Below are 9,557 nucleotides of genomic sequence, written 5' to 3' on the forward strand. Positions count from 1 at the left end.
AGGATATTTCTAGAAAGAGGTGGCGTGATACTAGTCACGTGACCTCGCTGACGCAACAATACGTTTCGTTCAATCAAGAGCTCTTTAGGAATACTATTATTATAAACTCTTCCAATTCTTGAAAATCCCTTAGAGATTAAATAAAGAAGTTTTTAAAAATATAATAGGCCAAATACTAATGTATTATGACAAGTATAATTATAATAATGCTTTGATAGCTTGTAAAAGGCGTTCACATCATAACAGCGTACGAATGACTGTTAGAGAATATTTGCATATATAACAGTATATTAAATTAAGTGAACTAGCCATAAAACACCTGATATACCATTGAGGAATAGATATAATGAAGAATTAGGGTATTTGCTTATAGAGTATATATATATATGTATATATTTCTTAATTAGCCGTCCTCGATTTTTATTTTGCAACCGTTCTTTTCCTTTAAAATATTTCGTGAAATGAACGAGAGGATTTAATTTTTCAACACTCACTCGTGCTTTGTACCTGATTAGTAACTTGTCGAAACGAAACGTTATACTGCGTGATAAGTTTATTTATACATTTTTTATTTTTCGTTGTATAAGCTCGTTCTGTTGGCAACTTTAGTTGTCTTTTTTTATTTTCTCGTGCACTTGTGTAGTTGCTGGAATGTTTAAATATATTATCCATTAAAAAACAACAGAAGATAACTTACAATGGAACTTTATCCGAAAATTCTGGAAAATTCAAAATTTAAATTATTTAACAATAAACAAGTTTCGAATTGTTTTCAAAAAAGCTCCTCCACTGTATAGATAACAATCGTTGTGGATCAGTTCAATAAATTAAAAAAAATATTTGAAATTTTAGTAAATGAAACTGTTTATTTCCATAGATTCAAATTTTATAATTTTCATTCCATATTATGGATACAGTTAGGGTATACAGATAAACTGAAAATTATAAGTTATTCGCCATTTTGCTCTTTCGGCGTATTGAGATTGCACTGTGAGAAGTTAATATAGTGAGCGAAGTTTTGTTTTGTAATTCTTACCTTTTTAGCTTAATATAATAAACGCAAATGGTACTTATAAATACTGATTTTATGTTATTTTAAAATATTGCTGTATTCAATTACTCTGAAGATAATTAAAGAAGCAATGGTAGTTGGGTTTATTTGTTTAGTCGTACTTTTACTTTTTAGAAAGCAAGGACCGGTACTCTGAACTGTACCGCTCTTCCAGTTCCAGAAAGAAGAATCCCCAAATAATGCGTGAGAATATGGCTCTGGCATGGCAACCACAAGAAGAGGGTCTTGTACAGATATTGACATTGTTGAAAGAATCACAGTCACCAGATACAGCTACTCAAAGAGCAGTTCAACAAGTATCCTTAAAATTTAAAATGTTTTATATAAACATTTTGTTTATTTTAAAATTATTATGTTGTTGAGGTCGAGATACGTTTTATTTTCCCTACACTACAGAGTAACACAGTTAACTGTACTGTTTAGAACGTTAGGCCTATCGGTATCTAACTTCGAAGTGCCAACGAACATCAGAAGTTTTGATTATATCAGTTGCTTTTACTTTTAGGATATTAGGCCTGTTAGTGGTATTAGATGAATAGTGTTCAGGCCTAACCGCATTAATTACAGAATAATTAAATTTCAGTAACAATGTTGAATTTTAATTTTAAAATGAATTTAAAAGAGACAAATTAATTATAATTACTACAGTTCTAGTACTTAGGTGTAACATAACTAGTTCGGTAAACTGTAAGAATCATTACTCTCAATTCAATGCTAAATTTCTATATGATTTAAACCGCACTTAAGTTATTACTAATTCAATTAGACCTGAATCATGTAGATATTAGTCCCTTGGTAGTAAGTGGAGAAATTGAAAATGAAGCACCTTGATCAGGAAAGGCTTTTTCCAGCGTTTTAAATGAGGTGAAAGATCAAATATGCAAATGTATTTCATTTTGTATAGCCTACTATAGGTCAGTAGACAATGGAAAGGTGCCTGAGAATTTTAAAGTTAGTGTTACTCCTATTTTTAAAGGAAGATGATAACAGTTGCCCTTGAAATTATTGGCCAAATCTGTCTTACTTCTTTAGACAGAAATATTTAGGAGAATGATACAAGAAACTAAAACTAGTGAAATATACAGAATATAGTCAACGTGGAAAGTAGTACATTACTGATAGGGAATTTCAGTGATTTTTAAATAATGAAAATAAAAAAATTCACACACCATTAGAGTCCATAGACATAAATTAGTATATTTACACTGCAAGTTCAATTATTTAGTTTATAACTAATGAAATAAAATACAAATGTACCTGAACCTTTTGTTCCACACTACCCTCCCATTGGAACAATGTTAAAATGTGAGTGATTAATCACTTTACCTGGTACTACATGACAAGGCAAGATATAATGTAGTTCCAAGAAAATTGATCAGTGGCAAACTCATACATATATGGATAAATGAAATGAACATTTTTAACAACCTAATGTTAGAAATGAAGTATGAGCTAACCTGTGTACTTATGAAAGTAAAGGAGAGATTTTATAATAACATTGGTGGAAAATTTGAAAGACTGTGATTGACAGATACGTACGATTAGTAAACCTCACCCTTTCTATGTCATGTCATAATGAAAATAATGAATTGTCTCGTTAAGTTCAAGATATTAGTTATCTCAAGATATAATTGTAATACAAAAGCTAAGGAAACAAGCATTTGTCTATGAATTATGAATGAAATTAGTAATAACTGCAAATATACTATGATATTATTTAAGGAATATTGGTAGCAAAGGTGGCCTATTTATTGAATAATTATTGGTAAAAATCAGTTAGATTAACTTCTAATATATAGAAATGCCAGAGCATTTTGGTAACACCACGTTCCAACATTTCATCTGTTATTCAATATTGCTAACACCATGTTCCAACATTTCATCTATTATTCAATATTGCTTTCATTATGTGTTATGGACGTTTCGATTTTATAATAGTATATTGATGTTAATCATATTAATTCATAAAGCACAGGTGAAAAACTATTTTGAAAACTGTTGTCCTTGTTGCACTCAAGTTGTTTGTATAATTATTCACAAATACACATGGAATGCATTAAAGTTATAGCTTGTATTTGGTTTTGGGAGATACTTCATTTCCATTTAGTACAGATATTGATCGCATAACTCTCTAAGTTAGAGATATGATTTCTAATTATTGAACATATATATATATATATATATATATATCATTTAACATACAAACAAAACTGCCATTGTTCATACAACTTTTATCAGCGATAATTGCTACACACAGTCTTTTGCTTTAGCCACATCCAATGCTGTGATGTAGAGCAAACTGTTGTCAGGTCAATATAGTCTGCTTATGACTGATGATATGACATAAAGCAACATGTTGCCTGGGTAACCAATGGACTGTTTACAATCCCCATTCATCATTTTTTGACATGTTTTCAATTTGAATTGAGCAGATGCAGCTATGTATCAAGTGATTCATTATATTGTCTGCAATACCAAGTTTATTGTATACCCTTGTTTCAATTGATTCAAGGGCTAAATAGAATTTTAAATGGTTTTAAAGTTTTATATGTGAGTTTTTGAATAGTAAATGCTTCTTGATTCAATGAAACCACCAGACCAAAGTAGAGCATGAAGAGAGCTAACGTTTGATGTATTACTGGCCTTTATTGGTCAAGCCAATTCGAACTGACACTAGTTTCAGGTTTAACATTCGCTTGTTGGTTGCTGACAAATGGTGGAAGATGGCTTTAGAGATAATCACGATAGTTTTTAAAGCCGATTTCAACTAGTGGGAGTACAGTTGCCTTTTAATATATCATGCCAGTTCAGCGTGCACAAATAATGTAGGTGTTTTCCATTTGTTGTTTGGTGTACAATCTTCCAATTTTATTTATGTGTGCATTATATATTCAAAACTACAATTGGCTGGGAACTATAATTATCTGTGACTCCCTATTACTAACATGTTAAACTTCAATGTTTTGAAATGTTGCTTATTACTTGGATGATGGAAAGGTTGTGATCTTTACTTACTTAGATGTAGGAAAAATTTTTTTTTGAGGTGCCACATACACAGAAGAATAACTAAAAATCACTCTAGTAGGGTAGGTGATAGACTAATTTATGTATGTGGACAAAATGACCATTTGGTCCTTGAAGGTTGTCCTTGCACATTCACCCATGAGAAAATAAGAATTAAAACCCACACTTTATTGATTATCTCGTAACCCTGTCTCTACGGGTCTTCCTATGGTCACGGGTCAAAGGCCATGTCATCGCATTTGTAGACTTGCACTCAAAATGTTATTGAACTGTTATTTTATGAATGTATGTCAGTAAGCTTTGTGTCTTATTGTAGATTATCATTCAAATTTTAGTATTATACATTAGTCAATTTCTTAATTTAAAAGTAAATATTAAAAAAATCTAAATACCAATTTTTGTGTCACATGGTATGTTGAATGCAAATTAGATGTTTGTGATGTCCAAATATAGTCTATAGTTTCTTATGAATAAGAAAATCAAATTATCAATATTGACAAGCTTTTCTCTTTTCTGAGATATTAATATTTTTAGTGAATCAATCAAGGTGGCCCTGCCCACCTCTTCCATTTTTGAAAATACCTACTTCGCTCAGTGATGTGGGAATAACCAATCAAAAGCTAAAAATGTCCTCCACATGGTTCTCTGAGCCTTTCTAATGTATTTAAGCAGGAAACCCTTTCTTTTCAGGGCAGATTCTGAGTGGTAAGGTAAGACATTAGTGAGCTCAAAAAATCATATTTGTTTAGACCCAAATACAGCTTAGTTAATAAGTCTGATGAATTATAGTAGAATTTTGTGATATTGATATAGTAATTGATGACTTTTTATTTCAAAGTGCATATATAAAACCTAAAAAAGGTTGTTGTTTTTTAACAGCCTCCACGTGGGAAATTTCGTAAGGCTTAGCAAATTATAGTAAGCAAACAAGTACAAAGTTCATAACCAGAAGATATAATTGTTTTCTATACTTCTTTATTTACTGTTTTAAGAAAAATAACTGGAATTTACAAACTTAGTTATAAATAGTAATACTGTATATACATATATAATGTATTATAACTGAAATGTAACTGTATTTTACAAAATACTGGTCCACTAGAACATAACCAAAACAGGTCACTTTGCAAAGGCCAGTTTTATACTATTGGATACAGTAGCATGTGTGCTGTGTCATTCAACTTTTGTAATGTTACTCAGACACTGCTGAAAGGTCAATAAAATAGAAATAAACATGTATAGATACATATGTATGATATGAGATTTAAGCTATTTAGACTAAACATTTGTGGTTTTGTGTTATAATTTGTAGTCATTCTAGAATGAAAAAGCATAACTTATATATATTTACTAATTTTTTTATGGTGGTTATGAGGTCGGTCAAATTGACCAAACCTGTACAGAGATAAAACAGTGAAAATAACAGATAAAATTTAAAGTTTTTTCTAAAAAAAATGTGTAGATAATTATGTGGAGGTTATAAAGATTTTGCATGTGAAATTTGACAATGTTCTGATGCATAAAAGTATTTTTAATTTTAAAATCAAAATTACTTTGCATGTTGGATAGTCAACATTAGAAAATAAAAAATGCACAAGGAAATAATTAATTAAAAATGTTAAAACTTAATTAAAAAACCCGATACTTTATATTTGATTGCCTTGTAATGTTTACTGATAATCTGCAAAATATCATGAAGATACTTGTACATTTTAACAAATTACAGTGTCACTGCTTTATGGGCTGGGTGGAATCCACCTACTTGTAGTAGAAGGGTTAACCCTGTCCAGATTGCAGCACAACTTTTAAGTGTATATCAAATTTAAAAACTTAGTTTAAGATAATTCTATTTCAACAATTTTTAAGTCAAAAATATTTTGGAATTGATATTTAAGTCATTTTATAACATTTCATTTCTTTGCAGTCTTTGTAAACAATCTTTTTATCAATTTTTTTTTTTTAGAATTTTTCTACCAGTCTTGAAATATTTGTTTATAGTTGCTATTATCTCTTCAAAATATAATAATTCATGTCTTGGTTTTCATATGACCTTCTCTGTTAATGGTTTTATTTCGACAGTCCTTTGTTTCTTTTTATGATGTCTCAGAATATGGTCTGAACAATTACTATTGAAGCTCATCTTTGAGATGGAGCTTGAACCAACAGCTAAATGTGATTGTAAAGATCAAATTTTAACTTATCTATCAATTTATACAGTAAATAAAGTGGTTTGATCTGTGATTTATGGTTTCTCGAGATATTAGCTACCTGGAGCTCTTGTTGGGTGAACAAAGGAATCTATTAGGAAGTTTAGAAGACTTAGGACCATTCCACAGATCTTGGAATTTTTTTATAGTCACATTAGACTTTCTTTGTATTTCTGAAAATTTTGTGTTAAGTTTTATTTTATGAGAACACATCACATAAGCTTGAATAGTTTTATTGAGTATAGTAAGCAATGGCAAAATATTCCAATAACTCCTTTTTATTTATAGAATATTAATTTTGTTATTGTGAAATAATACATACACATAAAAGAATTATTGGCAGATGTGTTAAAACAAAAACTTGCATACTGGTCAAACGTACATCAATTAGGCAGGAAAAAAACTTCTGTCATAGGTATATCCAAAAATGGGAAATGGACCATAATATAGAAGGGTTCATCTTCATTTTTTCCAGACCAGGATGGCATCACAGCAAAAGCAGTTTCTTTGATGGAAGTGTTCAATGTTGAACACTTCAGCTACAGACCTTTGACATAAAATCTTTACTACTGCAGACAGAAAGGTTTTGACTTTTAAGTGTGCATAATTTAATTTGAGAGTTGAGACATGGACTTTGTGGTCTTTAAAATGCATGACCATTTAGGATATTTTTCACTGTATTAGTATTAAACTGTAACTTTTGCATATTTTATTGATTTTCATTATATGTGACTGATAATGAAAATTAAAGATGATAGTGTTATTTATTGTAATTTTGTTATACATTAATTGTAAAACAAGTTCTACAACTAATACAGGCCAAAAGTTAACACTTAGTATTTTTTATTCAAATCTGAATTATGATTATAAAATAGAAAAATATTTTAATATAAGCTAGTTCTACAACTTGTATGAATTAAACATGATAATTTTATTTCAGATTATTAACAAATAACATTTTTCAAAATCAGTTTAAAAAAATGATGTAATTTTCATGAAAACAACAGTGTTATAAGCCAGTGTTTCCAAAAGTGGGAGCCACAGCCCCCTGGGAGGCAATGAAGATTTTTCTGGGGGCCTGCCAAAAATGGGCCAAAAACAAAGATTCTGAAATAATTTTAATTCTAAATATACAATACACGAATAAAAATTATGTTGAATTAATTAAATTATACTATATGTTAAAAGGAGATGTTATTGTTTTTACTACAGCACTGTTTTTCAATCACCTTTCTAAAGTTGTGGGGGGGACATTTTAAGGCATTTTTATATGTTGGGGGGGGGCTCAAAGTTTTTTTTATTCACATCAAGGGAGCCTAAGACTAAAAGAGTTTGGGGAATCACTACAAATTACACTTGGTAAAAGTCAATTTTAAATAGATATATATATTTTTTTCTGTTATTCTTCTCTTTGAATGAGTTCTAGTCTGTGTTGATTTAGAGCACTGATAAATATACATGGTCAATGTGCGTGTGCTTTTCACATTCATTCAAGCAGTTCTAAAGATGAATTTAACCTTTCTTAAAATCAAAGAACAATATATTCAATGCCCTCTTGGTTGAATTGCAACAAAAGTGGCAAAAGTCCACGTGTATTGACTTCTTATTCCCTAAAACTTACAATTCAATTGCTGGTGTGATTTATTATTGGACATGTGACAGAATAGATCCTGACTAATATATGATACAGAGGTGATCTTGTGACAGCTATCAGGTTCAAGCTAAAGGGTCATGGAGTTATTGTTTGTCTCAGCAATATGGAAAGATTCCATTTATTTTGTGTACACAAATAGTAGTTTTGGATTTGAATGTAAGTATGATAGACAGGATGTTTGGCTGTTTCTCAAAGCGTGGCCAAAAAATGTTAGCACTACTATTGCAGTATCAACTAAGTTAACTAACTATATATATAAAATGGAACATTCTGATAAAAAATATGATAAAGTTGAAATTAAGGGAAAAGGAAGTATTTTTAATATTTTTTTAAAATTGTTGCACAACAAAATTTTGGAAAATTGACAATCCAAAAAAATAATAAGTACTAAGTTAAACTATGTTAATTTTTTCAAGCAAAAACTTGGTACTATTTAGTAAGTTTGTATTAACTTTAATGCAGAAATTGGCCACAACTAAAAGTGAATTTTAAGGGTCTGTGCCTTGTATATTTTGGTGATTGGTATACTTACATTGTGGTTAGAGCTGGGTGATTAGTGTAATTTGGTTCTTTACTTGATTACAATTCATCTAATTGATAATCACATGATACTTGAATAGTTGTAATAAGTGTAATAGTAATTTTGATTAGTTGTGATAATAATTAAGCTGAACAAACACAAGTTAATCTAATATTATAATGTCAATATTTTGGTTACTTTTATGTTTGAATTTACTGAAAACTAACTTTAATTAGTTGTTTATTTTCATGACATTAATTGGTTTAATCAGTGCCCATAGGTTATTGATTAATTGAGTTAATCACCCAGCTGTAACTATAGTTAATTGCTGTAGATTGTTTTGTAGGTTATTTTTTGTTATATTACCATATTTGATCTTAACATCTTGATAGAAATTGGAGGAGTTGAACAAGTTTCCAGACTTCAACAACTATCTGATATTTGTGCTAACAAAGCTTAAATCTGAAGGTAAGATATTTTTTACAGTACTATGAGGGTGCTAGCATACAATTTTAAAGATATTTAAGTAAAATTTTTTTATTACACACTTTGTGTAGAGAAGTATTCTATGAAGTAGTTCTTCCATAACATCAGTGAAAGTTATCTCCAATATTATGAACTGAATGGTGAATTCAACATAGACTGAATGTTTTTTTTAATGTTAGACTATTATTCAGCAGTCATGGGTGAAAGGCCATGTCATCGCATTTGTTGACTCGTATTCAAAGTTTTATTGAACTACTATTTCATGAATTGATGTCAATAACTTTGGTATCAAACTGTAGATTATAATTCAAATTTTAGTATTATATATTACTCAAATTCTTAATTTAAAAGCAAATATTAAAAAACAGATAAACATCGATTTTTGTATGTCACGTGGTATGTTGAATGCAGCATTGGTTCAGATTAGATGTTTGGGAAGTCAAAATACTAAGTCCATAGTTTTGTGTGAATTAGAAACTCAAATTACCAATATTGACAAAGTAGAATATAAAATAAGAGCCTCTTATCTTTTCAATTTGCTAAGACGTAGCTCATGTAATAAATCAAACACAGTGACACCCAGCCCACCTCTTT

General features: G+C 29.7%; 1 protein-coding gene across 1 annotated transcript in view; it reads left to right on the plus strand.

Annotated features, from left to right (window-relative positions):
* The first annotated feature begins 1,263 nt into the window (after positions 1 to 1,263).
* Positions 1,264 to 9,557, plus strand: part of LOC106470105 (transportin-1-like) — a 57,715-nt gene continuing 49,421 nt past the window's right edge. The window contains exons 1-2 of the mRNA XM_022398676.1: positions 1,264 to 1,388; positions 4,501 to 4,537. Coding sequence (XP_022254384.1) covers positions 1,264 to 1,388; positions 4,501 to 4,537 — 162 coding nt within the window. The remainder of the gene's footprint in view (positions 1,389 to 4,500; positions 4,538 to 9,557) is intronic.

This window comes from Limulus polyphemus, unplaced genomic scaffold, assembly GCF_000517525.1.
Source record: "Limulus polyphemus unplaced genomic scaffold, Limulus_polyphemus-2.1.2 Scaffold3824, whole genome shotgun sequence".
Lineage (NCBI taxonomy): Eukaryota > Metazoa > Arthropoda > Merostomata > Xiphosura > Limulidae > Limulus > Limulus polyphemus.